This window comes from Hemibagrus wyckioides, linkage group LG07 (genome assembly GCF_019097595.1).
Source record: "Hemibagrus wyckioides isolate EC202008001 linkage group LG07, SWU_Hwy_1.0, whole genome shotgun sequence".
In the NCBI taxonomy this organism is placed as follows: domain Eukaryota; kingdom Metazoa; phylum Chordata; class Actinopteri; order Siluriformes; family Bagridae; genus Hemibagrus; species Hemibagrus wyckioides.
Genome location: NC_080716.1, coordinates 26,765,334 through 26,787,616, shown reverse-complemented (window position 1 = coordinate 26,787,616; position 22,283 = coordinate 26,765,334). Strand labels below are relative to the sequence as shown.

At 38.7% G+C, this 22,283-nt stretch overlaps 1 protein-coding gene across 2 annotated transcripts; it reads right to left on the bottom strand.

Annotated features, from left to right (window-relative positions):
- Positions 1-18,220, bottom strand: prkacbb (protein kinase, cAMP-dependent, catalytic, beta b). Of its 2 annotated transcripts, none has more exons than XM_058395070.1 (10): positions 17,952-18,220; positions 9,419-9,480; positions 8,847-8,975; positions 7,711-7,809; positions 7,500-7,582; positions 5,946-6,072; positions 4,658-4,753; positions 3,669-3,791; positions 2,824-2,988; positions 1-2,700 (listed from the first exon to the last, which is right to left on the bottom strand). In XM_058395070.1, the coding sequence occupies exons 1-10, from the start codon at positions 17,995-17,997 to the stop codon at positions 2,575-2,577; spliced, it is 1,056 nt and encodes a 351-aa protein (XP_058251053.1). In that variant the 5' UTR covers positions 17,998-18,220; the 3' UTR covers positions 1-2,574. The 2 variants fall into 2 exon arrangements, with proteins under 2 accessions (XP_058251053.1, XP_058251054.1); XM_058395071.1 differs by lacking the exon at positions 17,952-18,220 and adding an exon at positions 9,849-10,303.
- Between the last annotated feature and the right edge of the window lie 4,063 nt (positions 18,221-22,283).

Genomic DNA, 22,283 nt, shown 5'->3' with positions numbered 1-22,283 from the left:
CAATTTTAAAAATAAAATTTATTAGCATCTCTAATGTGTATAAATAAAAACATATATAAGAAACAATGCATATATGCATTATGAGCAGAACAATAACTGAATTCTGTGATACAAAGGAGCTGAGGCTATCAAACCCCAGTCTGTTTTTTTTTTCTTTCTTTCTTTTTCAAATCATTTTTTGAAGTATGTGTGTCTGTGAGAATGTACCTTGGAAATCAAGCATCGCAAACAAGATCCATACCTACGAGTTGCAACTCTAAATTCAGTCAGAACAATGAAAGAATCAAGGATAGAAAGAGACAGAAACTGGAGAATGGTGTGGTGATTCTTTGGGGGTGGGGGTGGGGAGGGGGCTTAGAAAACAAAAACACAAATACGAAAAGATTTCATGTGCATCTGGCGATTCTCAGGGTCGGTTTCCACAAAAACGCAGGAAACCACGTTCACAGCAAACGGTATCTGCTACACATCGTTTAATGAAAATATACAGTACTTTGAGTTGTTCTGAGCCGAATCGGAACGATGTACCAGGGCATTTTAAGATATAACCTTCTTCACATCAAAGCTTTAAAATAATACAGAAATTATACAAAAAAAAAGCCTAAAAGCCAGGGCAAGTCTGGATTAAGTGCAGGTTGTACTAACGATCACTCTAACACTCATCATGGGTTCAGTCATGATGGATCAAAACCTCCAGCAACCACAGCTCAGACGTTTTGGTCATGCTTGCAACACTGGCTGAAGTGTTCTTCACAATTTAACAAGAAAAACCTTCACAAATCATTCGTTGTGCACAGGAGAGAAGCGGCACCTCTGCGAGCTGAGGACGGGAAACAAAATAAAGTGGTCAGAGGTCGAGTCTGAGGTAAGATAACTGCTGCTGTTACTTGAAAATGAAGGAAAAGAAAATTGCACAAAAGCTTGTAACAGACACAACGCGAGATGCGTATCCTTCAAATCATAGCTACATGACACTGCTGAGATCACGAGTGGCATCGAGTCTGAGCAACGTGCCGGTTTATTAAGCTCACCCACTGTGGACTCACCCAACTCCAGCTGTTTATTTATTTATTTATTTTCTGACTGCAGCCCATCTGCTGACATCCATCCACATCAAGTCAGTAAAAAAAAAAAAAAAAACGACCACCAGAGGAGCTCGGGTATCATTTGGTTCATTCTGAGGCGCAGCATTGACACTGACGTGGTAGTGATGCGTCCTGAAGCTTTCACACACCTAAGCGATAACATGCTTCGAGATGGTTAAGGCTTTGGGCTACTGCTCAGAAGGTTCAAATTCCAGGACCATCAAAACCTGCTTAGTGCTGAGCTCATAAACAAGACCGTTATACTTTACTCGGTTCTACCTGAATCAAGAGAGTATTTTTTTTTGCAATCACAGTAAACAAGTAGAACTCGACAGCGAGTTATGCTACAAACGTTTTGCCACTTGTTCTTCAGATATCTTGCTCAGATGGACGACCCACAATCCCACAGAGTGGCAGAGGCATAGTATTGTTTTTTAAACTACAATATTACATCCACTAAAAATCCTGCTAATGAACTATAGTAACAATAGTGGATGTAGTAAAAATAAAGTATAGAATGCAAAGGTTTCCATAAAAACAGGACATATACAGATAAAAGTCCATCAGTTGAACGAGTGTAGTGTAAAAGGATGTAACAGGTGAACCCACCTCTCTCTCTCTCATATATATACACATGTGGATGTAGTAATGTAGTAAGTGATCCACAGCATGCAAGAAAAGTGACGTGTAAACAAACGAAAAGAAATGACTTGCGCCTGAATCGGACGTTTGGTCTGCGCATTCTTTGAGCTCATGTTGCTCAATGGGTACTAAAGTTTTGATTCCTGCTCTTTGTTTGGATTTGTTGCTTGACCCCAGATCTGAAAAGTTGCAACAGAAAATCTCGATCGAAACGCCGCTTGCTCTGTAATCTTTTAAACACATTTTAAAATACATCTCTATAAATCCCCACATTGGTACGAGGCCCCCTGGTGGAGGGTGTGCACTTGGAGTTTCTGTTATGCTGCTATATTACCACACACTCCGAACGTGGAGCGAACGGTCGTCCTGTGATGGAACAGCAGAAGGGCTGAAGAAGTGTCAGAAGACGGCAGGGTTACCTGATAAACTGGCACTCGGAGTGTTTTGGCGTTGGAAGTCCTAGTCCTGAACACTTCTGACAAACCTTTTCACCTTTCAAACAGCCAAGACAAACCACAAAAAAAATAAAAATAAAGAGGGTTGCATGAGCAAGTGGAGAGTCTGATGTAACGTGTAAAGCGTGAGGGCTTTTTGTTGGCCTCTTGATGAAGAACCAGACGGAATGAAGGAGCTATGCAGTAACTCTGACGTAGTGATGTGGTCTCCGCTCCGTCCCCGTGTCTTTAGAGTGCAAAGATCCCCTTACTTCATTTGCTGTGTGGTTATACACACGCTCGCACACGCATTCATGCGCACACAGTCACACACACTCATATATATATATATATTTATATAGATAAATACATATACGTATATATGTATACGTATAGCTCTGAGGTGTCCGCGACTAAAACTCGGCAAACTCCTTCGCACATTTTTCTGTAACAGACACGCGGATGTCCTCCTCTTCATAGTCGTCGAAGTTGCTCGTGTCTCCCGGGCCTCTGCATTTAGGAATAAACGGAGCCTCCACCTGTGGGATAGGGAAAACAAAATAAAACAAAAATGAGTGTGATGCTTCCACATTTAGAATATTACTGTGACCATGATGTCAGTGATGATTATGACTACAATTATGATGATGATGATATCACACCTTTCTCTCATAGATGGCGATCCAATCTGTCGTGGCAAACCATTTGTGGTTTTTGATGTCGTTGACGCCGTTCTTGAGGTTGCCATACCGCTTCGTCAGGTCCACCTGAAGCAGATTCCTTAGCAGGTCCTTCAGATCTGAACTGAAGTGAGACGGGAACCGTACCTGCAGAGAAGACAGCGGGATGTAATACAAGCTCTGCAGTGTTCGACATGGTGTCGCAATGATCACTGCTGATTTGAACGCGGCTTAGTTCTATAGTCTGTGAAGTTCACGACTGCACAGTGCGTCACGTGCTGCGTCCCTAGATCTATTTTGTCCGTCTGTGTTTCTGAACCTGTCTGACTGTCGATATCAGTCTGTGGGAATAAACGAATGTCTGTCTATCTCTGTCTGACTTTCTAAATCTTGTCCATCTGAATCTTTTTGTCTCTTTACCCAAATCCATCTGTCTCTGACTGAATCTGTCTGCTGTTTTCTGTCTGTCTCAGTCTGACAGAATTGGTTCGTCTGTGTGTCTGAATCTGTCTTTCTCTGTCCGAATCTCTCTTTGTCTTTGAGCGGGGTTAAGACATATTTCCCACATAAACCGATCAAATTCTAGTTTCTGTTCGAACAGAGGAGTCACTGAGGGACGAAGAAATAAAATCTTCGTTACCCTCATAAGCCAGCACTAAATTTCCCTGTTTTTAGGTGCCACTGCTTAAACAGCCTGTGTGGTGTCACATTCAGTTGTGAATCTGTAGCACTGTAACACCACATGCCACTGTGAAATGTAGGTTCTAGGCTAAACTACCGCTTTTACCATGAAAGTGAGCGTAACACACAGCGTCAACTGTTTCTACCTTTCCAGACACGATCTTCTCGTAGATCTGAATGGGCTGGTCAGCGAAGAATGGAGGATAACCCGCAGCCATTTCGTATATGAGCACTCCCAGGGCCCACCAGTCTACTGCTTTGTTGTAGCCCTACACAGAAGATAAGAGGACACAGTCTCACATAACAATATACACAGAACAGAAGACTGCTTCTTTATGCTTATATTGTACCCTTTCACAGTTAAAGGTTTCTTTATGAAATCTGAGACAGAATCAGATGTGGTCAGAAACTACAGTGTCGAGACAATAAGAGCAAATTAAACAGTAACAATAAACAAAATGAAACTCTATATAACACAGGTATTCAGATTCAAGTGAACCGAAGGAAAAGTTTACCTTTAAAATCTGAAATACATGACATCTTAGAGATTGGAGGATATAATGTTAAATAACACACACACTAATCAGGCATAACATTATGACCAGGTGATGAGTCAGTGTTATTCACATCATGGCACCTGTTAGTGGGTGGGATATATTAGAGGCAGCAAGTGAACATTTTGTCCTCAGAGTTGATGTGTTAGAAGCAGGAAAAATGGACAAGTGTAAGGATTTGAGCGAGTTTGATGAAGGGCCAAATTGTGATGGCTAGACCACTGGATCAGAGCATCTCCAAAACTGCAGCTCTTGTGGGATGTTCCCGGTCTGCAGTGGTCAGTATCTATCAAAAGTGGTCCAGGGAAGGAACAGTGGTGAACTAGCGACAGGGTAATGGACGGCCAAGGCTCATTGATTCACGTGGGGAGAGAAGGCTGGCCCGTGTGATCCGATCCAACAGACGAGCTACTGTTGCTCAGATTGCTGAAGAAGTTAATGCTGGTTCTGATAGAAAAGGTGTCAGAATACACAGTGCAGGACGGGTCAGGGCTGTTCTGGCAGCAAAAGGGGGACCAACACGTTATTAGGCAGGTGGTCATAATGTTACACCTGGTCTGTGAATAATGCTCAGTCTTTACCTTGCTGAGGATGATCTCTGGTGCAAGGTACTCCGGGGTTCCACACAACGTCCAGGTTCGGCCCTTCACCCGTTTTGCGAAGCCGAAGTCGGTGACCTGTGACGCAAAAAAGAGCAAATTAATAAATAAAGTTCTGGCTTTTTTCAAATGCTAGGAAATATATGCAAAATCTGTTACTTAAAGCTGCAAAGGTTTTTATTTATTTGTTTAAAAAAAAAGAAAAGAAATCTAAACTGGTATATACAGTTACTAGAAAAAGAAAGTACATCCTCAATCAATTTTATGTTTAATTTATTTATTTTTTTTTTACCAGGGTCTAAACAAATCATAAAAAATAACTAAAACTGACTACATATTGAAATCTGCTGTGGTGTGTTGACCCCTGCAGTTGTTTACTGCAAAATATTCCGTAAATAAAATGTACAGTAAATGTAAATGACTTGTGTATTAAATATTGCAATCAGCAGAAGCTGAAAGAAACTAAGTGGTTGAGAAATGTGATGCTTTTCCTCAGCAGAATAAAAGAAGGGGAGTGCACTGGAGGTTACCGACCCTGGGAAAGACCCTAAAAGTCCAGCAGATATTACACAACTGTAACAGATCTTAAAAACAGAGACACATCTGGAATGGTGTACTGTGAAAGTGTCTACTGTGTGCAATTCGGTATCTACTGCTCGACTGTTGATACGGTACGTACTGATCAGTGTAGTATGAATACATTCTGGATATACTACATCCGTCATGTTGGCATGGTAACGTTACCCGTGACGTGATGTTACCCTCAATAACCTTAGCAATTTACTCGGGTGTTAGACAAGTGCGGATTAACCACAAGGAACATTTAATTCCTATAGCACTTTTTCTGACAGCTCTTCCAGGCCAGTCCTGAGGCATGATGGGAAAGAGCAGTTAGTTGGCTCTGTTCCCATGCTGCAGAATCACGGTGGAAGCAGTCAGTCAGTCAACTGGCTATTTCTCAGCAGCTCTCACTCTATGATGTTTTATGAATACTGAGAATTTGGACATGCTACTCTTTCTATATGCTTCCTGCTCTTCACCTACTGTACAGTAGAATAGTAGGGACATGGTCCATCACACACTTAACCTCAGATAAGAATTTCTTGTCTTTTTTCAAGACAGTACTTGTGGGAATCTCAAGATTTTTTTTTACTTTGGTACTAGTGTGTTGATTATACACAATATATACTTTCAGTAACACAGCGCCCCCTGGTGAGACACTCCATCATTCTGCACATTAGGATTTAATAAAAGCCTTTTCGCTGGTGACCTGTATGTAGCCATGCTGATCGATGAGAAGGTTTTCAGGCTTCAGGTCTCTGTAGATGAGGTCTAGCGAGTGGAGGTACTCAAAGGTGAGGACTATCTGCGCTGCATAAAACCGTGCATGTGGTTCACTGTGGAGAGGGGGGGGGACAGAATCAGAACAGGTACATTATACAAAACTACTAAACAAAATATATGAATTACACTAAGGCAAACGTAATGGCCAAGAGACGGACAGGAAACAGACTGGGGATTTTTATGCGTCTCCATAAAATTCATGTGGATGAGAGTTTCTAAGGAGATGTTTTACCTATAAACTGGATGTTTTTGCATCACACAGCGTCCTATGTGGTTTTATACGTATTAGCAGTTTGAGTATAGAGAACTTTATGGATCATTTACAATTATCCCTTTGTTTTAGCAGCATTTATTATTAGATGATTAATATTATACGAATAAAGACCAATGCAAATCCATGTTTATTTATTTCTAGAAAACAAAAAGTTATAGGACATTTTGTAACATGAATATACAGTGACTTTATCCCTGTGGCCGTCATTATAACAGCCGATTTATTCAGTGTGTGGGATCATGCACTTTTAATTTCTCTATATTCTATGGCATAGCTACAGAGGGTCTGTGTTTCTAAAAATGTTTAAAGTATGTGAATATGGTATTTGTCTTTTCCGATCAAAAACCTGTAGACCTATTTTAAAAAAGAATATATTCTTATTTTTTTTTTAAAAAAGATTATATTCTATATACTGTGTCATTATTAGTACAAGGTCCAACACTGATCATTGATCAACTAAAGAAGTAAATAATAATGCAGAATGATGGTCAAATTAGGTGTAAATTTAACAATACTGTCATAGATCTTCAGTTTGAAGCTTGTAATGTGAAATGTAAACGCAAAAAAAAACAAACAAAACAACTCATGCATTAATATATATTAGGTTGTGGGTCTGTGAGGTTTTGTCAGAATATACTGGGGGTCTGCGGCATCTGCCTGATAAACTACCGAGACGTCTATCTGCTTGATGAGACTAAAATGATCAAATGCACAGTTTGCAAAAATCCAAATTTACTTCAATGCTGAAACAGGTGATCCAGACAGAAATAAAATCATCTGGGAATGCTGGAACTGTCCCAGGCCCTCATGTAAATCTAATCCTGTCTTACAACTAAAACTTGACTTTTCATTCCTAAAGCATTTTACAATTAAGTCTTGAGAAATCTACCACCACAATTAGAAGTCTCGTCTGGCAAAGCACGTTCAAAACCGCCCGCTTGGGATTTATATAGAAAGGGGACTGTGTGTATAACGGGGTATATGCTCTTTATGTGGATTGGTTTGTTCTGCCAACAAATCTTAGGATGGACGCTGGTTCGAAGCCCTAAAATTGATCCACTAATTTAAAAAAGAAATAGATGCACGCCCTGACACTAATTTAATACAATATGTTAATACAGCACCTTACACCACCCTTTATATAGAGACACTCATGTCCACAGAAGTGACCATTTTAATGCTCCAGTCTCTGACACACGGGCGTACCTGAACCTCCCGATTCTTCGTAGATGTGAGAACATCTCGCCACCCGGTACGTACTCCATCACCATATACAGGTTGGAATTATCCTGAGGAGAAGCAAGAAGGAGTGTTCAGTTTCTCTCTCTCCCATTCTCTCTCTCTCACACACACACACACACACACACACACACACACATACAGCACTGCAGAAAGCAGGAGGAGATTGAAACAACACCTTGAAGGCATATTCCAGTCTGACGAGGAAGGGGAATGATACCGCCTGTAATATTCTCTTCTCGTTTAGCGTGTGTTCTATTTGCTTCAATTTCACCACCTGTAAATACACAAGACGACAGGCAATCAATCAATCAATCCATTCATCCATCCATCCATCCAACCAGGTACTTACTTTGTTGCTTAGTTTCTAAGTACCCAAGTAACCAAGTAATCATGCAACTTCTTCAGTACATAACTAAATAACCGCACAACTTACAAGCAAGCAAGAATCAAGCAAGCGAGTACATAACTACATTACCAAACTACAAAGTACACCAAGCAGGTTACTAAAAGCAGTAGTTAGTGATGTACTTACTTAGTCATCCTAAGTAACCAAGCAACAAAGTAAGTATTTAACAAAGGAACCAAGCAACTAAGTATGTAACTAAATAATCAAGCAACAACGTAAGTAGGCAACAAAGTAAATAAGCGACTCTGAACATAATTAAGTTACTACATAAACAAACAACTAAGTAAGTATTTAACAAAGTGACGAAGCAATTAAGTAAAGTACGTACGTAACTAAAGTAACTGAGCAAATAACTAAGTACATAACTGACTAATCAATGGCTTGGTTACTTTGTTGGCTATATATGTTGTTGCAAACAACTAAATCAGCAAGTAACTATAATTAGCAAGACAAATTTAAGTATTTTCTAGGAACTCAAGATTCAAGAAGCTTTATTGTCATTTCAACCACATATAGCTGGCGCAGTACATAGTGAAATGAAACAACGTTTCTCCAGGACCTGGTGCTACATAAACATACAACAACAAGTTCAACACAAAACAACAAACAACACCACAGAGCTAAGACAGAAGTTTGTCTTAGCCACGTAAAGTGCACAGTGTGCAGCTAGGTGCAAACTGTCCCTGATCCGTCCTGCAACGTATCATCAGCCATCCTGAACTCAAAACTATTTTCCCAAATATTCCAATCTTTTGTTTATAATACTGTTTATTTCTTGATTTAAGTTCCCTTATTGGTACTTTTAAGTAAGTTACGGTAAGTAAACATTAATCTAGGTCAAAGAAAAAGTTAATAAATAACGAAAAAAGCCTGGCACTAATAAAAACCTACACACACACACACACCTTCTGTTTGTCCAGAATCTTCATGGCGTAGAACTGTTCTGTTCCCTTGTGTTTTACCAGCATGACTCTCCCGAAACTGCCCGTGCCCAGAGTCTTCAGTCTGTCAAAGTCGTCTAAACAAGTTGTGCTCTAGAGAGAAAATAAAGCAAATGCCTTGATGAAGGAGAATCATTTGAAAATAAATGCTAAAACAATTCAATACAATTCAGAGAAGACACTATAGTTATAATTAAATATAGAAAATAAAAAAATAAACAAGTACATCAAACATTCAGAAACTTCATGCAAACAAACTCAATTAAAAAAGAATAAATAAGAAAGGAAGAATTACTGAAAGAGGGAAGACAAAGTAGACAGGAGGTAAGAACGTTTCAAAGGAAAAGAAAAGGCTAGAAAAATGAGAAGATAGATAGATAGATAGATAGATAGATAGATAGATAGATAGATAGATAGATAGATAGATAGATAGATAGATAGATAGATAGATAGATAGATAGATAGATAGATAGATAGATAGATAGATAGATAGATAGATAGATAGATAGATAGATAGATAGATAGATGTGTCTCACCTGTGGTGGACATTCCCATTTCCTCAGGAAATCTTCTTTGGCTTTAGCTAAGAACTCTTTGACTGCAGAGGGAAGAGAGAGAAAGACAGAGATCAGCACACCTGTGCTAGCGCTGCTAATCAGAATACTAATAACGCTAATAATGCTAAAACGCACACAACGACACCATGCTAATAGCTCTAGCTGTAGCGCTAATCCACTCTGCGTATAGCTCATTCTACACAAAAGAGGAGCATGCAAACGCAAAAACACACACAAACTCACACAGTCACAACTTTAGATGACCCAATGAGGGAAAAGGGAGGATTTTAAACAACACACGGGTCGGGTCACGTGGATTTGTGGCAAATGTCGTGCTTTCGCACTACTGAGGCCAATCAATCAGCACGTTTTCGGTCATTGTGATCATCTAGTGAAATAATGTTCATACCAAACGTCTCTATAAATCACCAGGGGTTTGCAGCAGCATTCACCCAGATGGATGGGATGATCGAGAGACAGACAGGGACAGAGAGAGAGAGAGAGAGAGAGAGAGAGAGAGACACAAAGAGAGAAAAGCAGAAAGTTTCAGATGAAACAATAACATCATATGCACAAGACATGGATCAGATGTGCCACAGTTTCATTCAGAGACACAGAAAAGGGAAGACTACTGACTTTCAGCTCCGTTACCCGACATGCCATAATACTTACTGAAGAAACATCAACCCGATTAAACAGAAATAAAGAAAAAGTGAAGGCAAGACAGAGTGAAAGCAGAAAGGAAAAAAAGAAAAGAAAGAAGGCAATAGAAAACCAAAACAAAAATGGTGAAGGAAAAAAGAGAGGAGATATGCAGAGAAAATTGGATATTGGAATGAAAAATGGAGGAAAAAAAATAAATAAAAGAAGGAAAAAGGGGGGAGTATCAAGGAGAAGAAAAAGAGAAAGAACTTGAGAAGAAAGAAAATAGAGAGTAGGGGGATAAACAGATGGAAAGTTAAATAAAATTAGGAAAGAGAAAGACAAAGTAAATAGGAGAGAGAGAGAAAAGAATGTAAGAACACTTTTTCCTGCACTACAGTGTGTGTGTGTGTGTGTGTGTGTGTGAGTGAGCGAGTGTGTGTGTGTGAGTGAGCGAGTGTGTGTGTGTGTGTGTGTGTGTGTGAGTGAGCGAGTGTGTGTGTGTGGCTACAAATGATTTATTCTGAGATTTAAACAAGGGTTAAATAAGTTTTTAAAGTAAACTCGGTTCCTCTCTCAGGAGAAGTGAACATCTGCAGCATGTCTCAGATCCTCCTTTTATGGTTCTCTGTTTTTCCTCTCATGACCTGTGTGTGTGGAGAGATCTTTACAGACAGACACACACACACACACAGATAGACACTCAGAGAGAGACACACACAAAAGCTCACAGAGACAGACACACACACACACACACACAGAGACACACACACACAGACAGATAGACACTCAAACAGAAAGACACACACACACACACTCAGACAGACTCACTCACTCTCTCTCTCTCTCTCTCACTCACACACACACACACGATAGTGAGAGTGACCTATAGAGTTTCAGGACACTGAGATTTCAGCAGGACTGAATACGAGTGTTCACACCAACAGGTTTAATGTGTTTGAATCAAACCCTTGTGTGTGTCCTCTCTGTGGTTCAGCAGGTTCACACAGTAATCACACTCGGGTCACACGAGGGAGAGCGAGGACTGAGTGTGTCTGAATGAAACATCAGTGTAAGTTTCCTTTATTCTGGATATAGTAATAATAATAATAATAATAAGCAGAAGAAGAAGAAGAATGCCTCATCCTCACGTGTCAGGAAAGAGAGGGAAAAACAGAAAAAACAAGGATGAACCAGTCAAAGAAAGAAAGAAAGAAGGAAAGAAAGAAAGACTTGTGATCCTTGCGACATCACTCTCTACTCCTTTCTATTCCAGATTTCTTCAGAAGTACTTAACCCTGTACTGGGTTAGTTGTTTATTTCTTTTTTTCCTGCGAGTTAAACACACATACACTACATTAACATTAACTGCCAGGTTTGCTTGGCGTGAGTCAGTATCCGGCTTTCCAGAAAACAGCACCATGTTTACGTGTCTGTTAGCTCGCTATCAGATTGTAGTGCATCTGCTGCGAATTCAGACCGAGTTTTATCACAGCATGCGCTTCTTCACATTTTCCCCATTACAAGATTTTATAAAGAGTCGATGCTGAAAACAACCTAAGAGTGGCCGATGCTGAAAAGTCAGAGGAGCGTCGAATTTCTCTCTTAACTCTACAGAGTCTGATAGTCACGCTGATAAAACTGCACACTTCGTCTCATCGGCTTTATGAACTTGGAGCTTGAGGTTTGGAATACCAAGTGAACCCCCCCCCCAACTCCCGCTCTCACACACACACACACCAATGTGGTGAAAAAGCATTAGGTTTCACACAACTCTTTCTCACATGAACTACACACTAAACGTGGATTCAAAGTTCCTCAAATCCCACATTTTACCCTTATTGAGTACTAACATTAACTGGTTTTTCGATTACAGTTACAGTTTGAGGTTTAAAAACCCATTATACCTATGGGGAGGTCTGTTTTTTCTAGCAATCTACATTATTTTAGATGAGACTAGCAGTGATTTGAGATGTGGATCATGACAACAATCCCAATGAAGGCGGAAGGTTTTAAAGAGACACAAAGCTTGTCGGGGGTGTTTGATGTGAAATCGGCAAACCTTACAGTTAAACCAGACGGACAGGGATGTTTTGGCTCTGACGAGGCGTCTGGCGGATGTCGCTTTTTAAAGAAGTTATGCAAGCGAGTGTGAGACCAATGGCGTACATGAAGCAGCTGTGTTTTGGTGAAAAAGTGAAGTATGTACTGTAATGCACCTGGCTGAAAATGCAGTTTGCAGAAAGATAAAATAATTTCTTGCACATCCATGCCTCACTGCAGACGAACAGCAAATACTGACAGAAAAACAAACAAACAGGCATTCCACCATCTTGGGGTTGTGGAGATCGGGCTACAATCGCACAGGGTTTCTCTCATCAGCATGATTTTCTCTCATCCAATTCGGAGAGCAGACTTCGGAAGGATACGTTGCCCATGAGCATAGATAAACCATAAAGAAAATGTGCTTAAATGTTTAGTATGTAGAAAGGAGGAAATACCTTCTATTCAGGTTTCTTAAATAAAGTTGTGTTGTTTTGGGTTGTTCATTTTTTTATATTAGCAGCCAGTAAGCATTTTATTTCTGGTGTTAATTCTGATGTTGGCTCTGAATCGTAAAGGGAATCAAAAACTGAGAACCGGTTTCAAGAGCGACACTGATCATTTCACATCAGAGGTACACACTTCTCAAAGTTGCCTGGCCTGGCAGACAAGTAGGTTCAACAACCTTTATAAATATTAAAATGAAAAAAAAAAAAAAAACTACTCTACAATGACTTTTCAAAACAAAGATTTTCATTCAGGATGGATTACAGATTCAGGATTAAATCGCAATGGAATTATTCTGGAGTTCGACTGAAACCGAGGTCACGGAGCTCAGATGTTGGACCTGAGAGTGTCACCTAAATGAACTGCGCTGAAGAGAAGAACCGCACCAGGGTTCGATTCAAGAACTAATGCAGCATTTGGTTCAGATTACCAATAGTCTCTTTGCCTTCCTGCCTTCTGGGAGGCGCTACAGGAGCCTCCGGATCAAGACTAGCAGGTTTGGGAACAGCTTTTTCCCCACAGCTGTTTCTTTGCTGAACTCTGCCTCCACCGATCACACACACATTGACTGAGCACATTATTATCACTGGTTATAACCTTTTTCTGTATATAACCCTTTCTGTGTACAGTTTACATATGCAAATTATTTATCATAGTATACAATATCTTCCTCATTGCACACATCTAAATCATTGCACTCATTGTACATAACTCCTCTGTATACTGTTTACATATTTATTTATTATCATGGTATACAATACCTTCTTTATTGCACCATTACAATCATTTGCTCATTTGCACTCATTGCATTTACCTCCCACTGTATACTGTTTATATACTGTTATATATGCAAATTATTTATTGTTATATACTTATTATACATGCTAATTATTTGCACTGCGAAATGCACTTCTGGTTAGATGCTAACTATTTCGTTGCCTTGTACCCACATGTGCAGTGACAATAAAGTTGAATCTAATCTAATCTAATCTAATTATCCAACTTTCTCAACCGGGAATTCCTGCTCGGGAACACAGAGGCTCTCCTTGACTTTGAGTTCAGCGAGTGACACGAAATTAACATGGCTGATAACTGCATGAAGAGTGAACTTGGAGTTGTACTGTATATACTGACAATCTGTAACACTGACTGCACAGTGCGCTGTTTTGTGGGCCGTGACGGCACTTTGTTGTTGCTCTTAGGGTTAAAAACGACATAGAAATCGACGTCGTGTGACGTCATCACAACACGCCTTCAGCCAAATCCCTCTTTCATTCACGTGTGTGGAAGATGAGTGCAGTCATTACAGGTGTGTCTCACTGCTAGGAATCTGAAAGAAAAATCCTGGGCTGGAAATTTCGCCAATTCTAGTAGCTTCCCACAAACACACGCACAAAAAAGCTACAGCACAATCATTTTGGCTGCAAAAATCACACCAAAACTCTACGAAATCCTGAAGGGTGTGATTAAAAAGCTTTTTCTTTTCTCTTTAGTGCACGACGGCACAGGTTAGTGGAAAGAGCAAAGCTGCTGCTCTGTATTTGTTCTGTAAGTGTCGTCCATCATCCTGCTCCTCTTACTGTACGGTGTGTTTGAGTTTCTCAGCGTGAACAGCGTGTGAAATTGTCTAAGGTCATACAGAAGTGTGCCGTTTGAACCGCAACACCTCGGAGCTCCTACTTCCCTTAGACAAAGTGAAGTTATCGCGCTGTGCTTAACCCTAAATCATGTTTACACGACTCGAGCCGGCGCTATCTCACGGCCCAGGGTGTATTTGCTATCAGCATCGTGCTCAAACCAACACGAGCCCGGGGCTGCTTGCGTCAAGCCTTTCAAAGCTCGTAATTACACTTATCCTCTGACGAAGGTCTGATGACAAGCTGCTCGAGTCAATGACAAATGTATGTGTGTGTGTGTGTGTGGAAGAGCTTCATGGTGCTGAGATTAAGACGCTCTAGGGGAAGAGTGTGAGTCTACACAGAGACTTCAACAAACCCTAGAGCTGAGTTGTGAGTTTTATGAATGGGCATTAGTCACTTCTTCACCATATACGGGCAGAGCTGAGCTGTGCTCCAGTGTTTACAGAACAGTACAACCATCTGAGCTTGTGTGCATGTCTGTGCGCTTCTGTAAATGGACTATTTATTAATCCGAGAAGTTCTTCTGAGACCGCTGGGTCATTTTCCGCAGAGCTCTGCATACCAACGACAGACTGAAGTAACAAGGAAATGACACTAAAACAAACTTCTTTTTACTGACACAGAAACTGAGACAAACACTTCTTGGGCACTTGGAAAAAGTTTTTGACATCAAATTCACTTGATACAGTTTTAATATGGTCCTATGTGTCATGGTGGAGAATATCACAGTGCTGTGGAATTCTCTAATCCAATTGGTTGGAAGGTGTTGATATTTAATTAACATCTGGAAAACAGTATGGTAAAGGTGACCCTGCATCATGTCATCAAGACATACAGACATATGTACCTGTTAGATCTAACGCTCACTACACAGCGCAAAGGGGAATATATACATCCTCCAGCAGCTTGGAGGCAGCCGTGTTTTTAATCCGTATTGCACCTCAAATGTACACATCTTAATTTTGAGCTATGGTGTAAGTCAAACGCAGCATTATTCCTCACTTAAGTAGCAGCATTAATGAAAGAATCGTGATCACACCAGCAACTCAGTACTGAGACGTGAGTTTCTAAGGATATACCACAATATCTGATTCGCTTCTGCAACACAAGCTTACAGCTGGCTCGGTGTTGGAGTAATACCGAATATCGGCTGATATTTAAATGTCTGATAGTGAAAAGAGGAACGAAAGTGATTGGTTTATGTTTGATTTTGCTCCTGATGTGTGTTTGTACACCTTATAAATATTGTACTGTTTTGCCAGTTTGCAACTGATTTGCGACTGATTGGGATTGGTCTTAATTTTTAGTGTCATGAGGACTTTTCTTTACATTACTGAACACTGTAAATCTAACCCCAGCAAAACAATACTTAACACAATCAGTTAACAGTACATTATGTTAAGTTTAGTTTGCCTTTTTTTAAAGATTAGAGTCAGGGTGAGTTTATTCTTGCGTAGCCAGACCTTCAGAATGACAGCAGAAGGTCTGGACTCTATAGCAGCTTTTATAGGCCAAGGACCGATCAAGAGGGCATCTGACGGACACTAATTACATTTCATTTTGTTCAGCATCAAGTTTGGGCCATGGAAATGTAAACCATAGATGGATCATTGAAGTAAGACGTGCAAATTAATGAGCCTGTACCTTGAATTTCATTGTTTAGCTGATCCTCCTAAACTCTCATTGAAACAGTACAGAATACCACTGCTTTCTTCTTCCATGAGGAAAGTAAAGCATCACTGTGGCTTCGTTTTCCAGCCGGACCATTGAAAAAAAAAAAAAAAAACACAAAAAAAACCCGGACACACGTCTCCCAGAATTCCTGTACAATCCATCCAATCAGATGTCTACTATAAATCTCTTGAAGTGTTTGCATCAGTGTGCCATATGCATCAGATGTTCAGACAGCGGTTCGTCTGACTAAACCAAGTTGTCTTTATTTGTCACATATACATTACTGCACACTGAAATTCTTTCTTTGCATATCCCATCCTTGAGGGTTGGGGTCAGAGCGAAGGGTCAGCCTTGATATAGCGCCCTGGGAGCAGGGTGGTCTAGGGGCCTTGCTCAAGGGCCCAACGGTGGCAGCTTGGCAGTGACTTGAACACCGGGCAACGACCCAGAGCCTTAACCACTTGAGCTACCACTGCCCCGAGACTAAGGTGTGTTCGACATCTGAGTGATTCCTGCTCATGTTCATGAAGCTCTGCCTCCAAAAAACTCATTGGCCTGTACAGTGTTTATAAATTGACTGACATGAGGCGCATCCAAACAAAAATTCCAGACCGTTTCCCAAACTGGTTTTCTCCTTCAATTTATACACATTTCCTAAAACCAAGAGTTAATCTGCTTTTGTTTTTTTATCATGTTCTACATATAATCCAGGTTATATACACTCAAGTAAATAATAATAATAATAATAATAATAATAATAATAATAATAATCAACTATTGCACCTGTAAGTGAACACTGCACATGCTCAATGTGCATATAAACAAACTGTACTAAATGTATGGGCTTTTTCATTTAAAAAAAAAGTCTATTTAGAAGAAAAAGAAATGTGTGGTTTATATTTAAGTATAGTAATGATGTTTAAAAATAAATATCCACAGATAAATACAGGCGATCAGATTATAATCGATACGTGGTGCGTTCAAACTCATCTAAAGCTCCAAATTTACAGTTACACTGTTGTTGGTGTTCATGTACACACTCATATATACACACACGAAACTGCAGCAAAGACCTCGGAAAAGTTGCTATCCTTAAAGCAATAAGGTCTGATTTTTCACCTAATTTTTTTTAAAAAAAAACAACTAAATCTAAAACAACTCTCAGAGTTGTAATTGACAGTGTAGACGTTTTTATGAACGCCTCTCATTTGTCACACTGCCAAGTTAACGGTTTTCTTATCTTAGCTCAACTAGCCATGACACTTTTAACCTGCTAACACACCAGAAAACGACTTTCTGGCTTTCTTGTCGGATGCTAAAGTTAGTTTGCTGCTTAATCCCGAGGTCAAATCCACTTTAGCGGACGTAAATCAGTGTTATTATTTTGTTTAATGACAAGTGATGCGTTTGCGATATCTAATTTTAACCGAAAATAGCACGGTATCCTGAACGCACCTTTTGGGCCTACACCAGTCGAAAAGCCTAGCTTAGCCGGTACTTGTTTACTATTTTCTTTAAAAACAAAAAACAAAAAAAAACAATTGCAATAAAATAAAATTTTTAAACGCTGCATCCACCAGGTTACTTGTCAAATTTATTCACATAGTGCAATTTTATCTTTAATAGCTAATAACGTTAACGCTTCATTCTTATATGGTTTCCAACTAGCAGGCTAACTGTTATTCCATCTTGGTTAGCCAGCTAGTTTCCACAAAAGGTTGGTTTAACTAGGAGTTAAACCATTAAACAGTTAACCTAGACTAATTAAGAGTTAAACCAAGTTGTCCTGCTTGATTGGTTAACTTTAGGTACGCTTATACCAAATCAACTGCTATGGATAAACGCTAACAAGCTACAATAACAAACAATACGAGTTTGTGCCATACAGTGCAGAAAGGCACGGATCAATGAAGGTGTGCATTTATTAACTTATTAAAAAGTAAATGAAATAAATGACAGTGGTTATTACTTTAATAAATATACATTATGAAGTTAATGCACGTTACCACTCTCCAACTCGTTGCCTTTCTTGGCGGCCGCGGCGTTTCCCATCTCGTCAACAATTTTACACTTCAGTCCGTCTTTAATGCTGCAAAAAATGCAAATTTAACTTCTCCGGGTGATTTATAAAACTGTAGAAAAAAACAAATGGACTATTATGTATCACAATTCCTTCGGGTGATGTATTATTCCCTGTTTTTACCCGTTGTCACTGATTTACAGTGAGCTTTAATCTTCCCTTCACTACACTGTAGTAGGAGCAGGGTTGCCAGATGTGCGACAAAAATCCTTCACCTTAAAATGAAAACTAGCTAAACCTTTACAGCAGAATATATATATATATATATATATATATATATATATATATATATATATATATATATATATATATATATATACATACATATACATACATATAGCTGAGCTGTTTGCTTTTTTGCAAAAAGAGTGGTATAAAGTTCCCCAACAGCATGTGAAAAACTGGTGGAGAGCATGGAGCCAAAACGCCTGCAAATCGGGTTTATTCCACCAAATACTGATTTCTTAATGTTATTTAGCCAAAGCACTAACACAATTTGTTTACAAATTATTTGCATTTTGTTTTATTTGAGTTATTAAAGCTCTGCAAAAACTGCATGATCTTGGGTTATTTTGACATGTTGTAGTTATGTTTTGAATTTAGGAGAAATATTGTTAGCAGTTCACAAAAAATGAAACAAAACAGTTCATCTCACCAATACATGAACCTGTAAGAAAAAAAAAACACAAGAAACTGATTATTTTGCACAGTGGTGTCTCTCTCTCTCTCTCTCTCTCTCTCTCTCTCTTTTTCCAGAGCTGTATATTATTCCTTCCTACTATATGTACATGTGGCCATAACGTCATACGTGGTTATTACCCCAAATTGCTCCCACATACACCCGCCAGAAATAACATTATAGAATTATTTTGCTTTCTGATTTGTTATTTTGTTTTCTGATTTGTTTGTTTTGTTTTTGGATTTGTTATTTTGTTTTCTGATTTGTTATTTTGTTTTCTGATTTGTTGTTTTGTTTTCTGATTTGTTATTTTGTTTTCTGATTTGTTATTTCGTTTTTGGATTTGTTGTTTTGTTTTCTGATTTATTATTTTGTTTTCTGATTTGTTATTTTGTTTTCTGATTTGTTATTTTGTTTTTGGATTTGTTGTTTTGTTTTCTGATTTATTATTTTGTTTTCTGATTTGTTATTTTGTTTTCTGATTTGTTATTTTGTTTTTGGATTTGTTGTTTTGTCTTCTGATTTATTATTTTGTTTTCTGATTTGTTATTTTGTTTTCTGATTTGTTATTTTGTTTTTGGATTTGTTGTTTTGTCTTCTGATTTATTATTTTGTTTTCTGATTTGTTATTTTGTTTTCTGATTTGTTATTTTGTTTTTGGATTTGTTGTTTTGTCTTCTGATTTATTATTTTGTTTTCTGATTTGTTTGTTTTGTTTTTGGATTTGTTATTTTGTTTTAGGATTTGTTGTTTTGTTTTCTGATTTATTATTTTGTTTTCTGATTTGTTATTTTGTTTTCTAATTTGTTATTTTGTTTTTGGATTTGTTGTTTTGTTTTCTGATTTATTATTTTGTTTTCTGATTTGTTGTTTTGTTTTCTGATTTGTTATTTTGTTTTTGGATTTGTTGTTTTGTCTTCTGATTTATTATTTTGTTTTCTGATTTGTTATTTTGTTTTCTGATTTGTTATTTTGTTTTGCACTTCTCGTACAGTGCCACACTGTAAAAAACGCACTCACTTCCAAAAGAACCCCAGTGTGATTTAATTGCATTTAGAAAGCGATTTATTAAGTCATTGGTAGATTTTTGCCTCACATCTGATATTGTTATCCGCTTTAACTGCGTTAACACATCAAGATACAGTACAAATGCAGAGCTAATGTAGATATAAGATAAAAATGTAGTCGCAATTTGGGTATCTGTGAAATATTTTTGAAATTTGCTTAAACTGTTATTTTTAATCTTTAATTGAACGTGTACATGAAGTACACAAAAGTAGCACGCGAAACCTGCGGATCTGGCAACACAGGTAGTAGGGAGGTTTGCGCCTCAGCGCCATATTTTCTACGCCCCCGCCCCCCCCGTCGTATTATTATTATTATTATTATTATAATTATTATTATTATTTATTATTTATATTTATTTACTTTTTTTTTTTTTTTTTTTTTTTTTACAAATCCCGGCCCCTACACTCTAATTGGTCGGGAATATCACGTACTGTTCACATTGTCCAATCAGATGGCTGCTCTTATAAATTCTCGCTATTTTCTAATTTTTTATTTTTTTAAAACCTGTACACAGAAAGTACTTTTTCCGGAAAAAAATCCTTCTTTACCTCATGTTCACTCTAATAAAGGATGTCCACACCCTGTGCACTACGTAGGGCACTATTTTTAGAGATTTGCCATTTTGTAGTCACAGTGCAGAAATTGCAGTGGGCGTGTGAAATGCCACAGTGTGCGGCTCAGGGTCCAAATAACACACTCCTGCACGTGACGAACGCACCTTTACTCTTTATAGGGCATAGAGATACTTTTAATGCATCACAGACAAGATGTTCTTGCATGCAACTTTCACTACAAAAACACACCCAATCATTATAAAATCACAAACATGTATTCATCCTTCTAATCAAATAATAAAGAGACTAGAAAATAACCTGCCTGTTGGGAAGGATGATTTACCAGACAATGGTGGATTTTTTTATTTTTTATTTTTGGATTCAAGGAAGAGCCTATCCTGGCAACACTGAGCACGAGCCATGAGAACACCAACCCATCACAGGACACTATGAACACACATTTATACACATTTATATCAGAACATCTATCAGAAGTGCAAATAGTAGAAATTGTGCAAATGAACAAGTGTAAATATGTAAATATGTACATCAGTAAATAAGGCTATGGCAGAATGTGCATGGAGAAGTATGTGCAAGTTGTATTTACAGCAGATAAAGTGTCTGGTGTAATTATAAATTGTGCAAAAAATGTGTGCATTATGTTCATTGGTTAAATTTAGCTTAACCAATCCATCTGCATGTTTGTCCACAGTGGGAGGAAACCCACATGAACATAGGGAGAACTCCACACACACACACACACACACACACTCTCTAACTTGAGCTCAGGATCAATCCCTGGAGCACTGCGAGAACATGAGAACTCCATGCACACAGGTCTGGAAGCTGGATTCGAACCCTCAATCTTCAAATGTGCTAACCACTAAGCCCTCTGTGCCCCCTATTGTTCAACAATATGAATAAAAATACTATATGGGTATAAACAGGAAATATGAAAACAATGGTTCTAAATGCTGACTTGCATCTAGCAGGCATACGATTACATCAGCAATTTCCCGTCCTTTGATTGGATAACTGGATTAGTCAGGGGCAGTGACCCGCCCATATACATTGTTTCTATATTCGCTGTGTCTCATTTCAGATGCTGCGTCCTCCGGAGATTGCAGTTTGCTGCATACGTCATCAAGAATGTCTTTTTTGAGAAAAGTAACCGTAATAGAATGGACTATTCCTTGTGAGGTGTGAAATACTGTAGACTAATTTCTTTTTTACTTTGCTATTTAATGGTTGATTAGTTGATTAAGAAGTCCAGGGGCATGTGAGGGTATAATAGGAAAATATAAATAAATAAACTAACAGGGTAGGATGGTAAACTTATTGCAGCATTCCACTGTATAACATTTGAGTACTGAACAAGCCAAATACGAGTCTTCCTGATCACACACACACACACACATATACACACACACACACACTTGTCCTCTGATCCTCGCCGAAGTCTGCCGCCGTTTTACTGAGGCGATCACAGATTTGTGTACAGTTTATGAAGAATCGCAGAATTTTAGTAGGGCTGAGTAGAAATGTAGATGTGGAAATGGCCTAGCGACGCCCATGGTGGCGTCATAATGATGGTATAGAGGTGGATTAATTCAGGAAGGACACCAGTGAAGGCCTAGGAAATGCACGGCCTGCCACTGGGAGGCAGTAGTCCTGGTGTTGGTCACAGTGCAACTTATGTGCAAATTATCTATTGATTTGAAACTTGTACCTCATTGATATAGTTTTTATTAGGAGATATAACTTTTACTTTTATGTTTTAGTACTGAGTGTCAGTATTTTTAATGCTCAGTAAAAACACTGGTTTCTGGGTAACCTGACAAGCTGTCGTCTGTGGCTTAACTTCAGGATAGGCCGCTACATCGCTTTTTAAATAGCAGCTAAAACTTATGTGAGAACAGTAACTAACTTGTCTCAATGAGAAACAAGAAGGATTGGT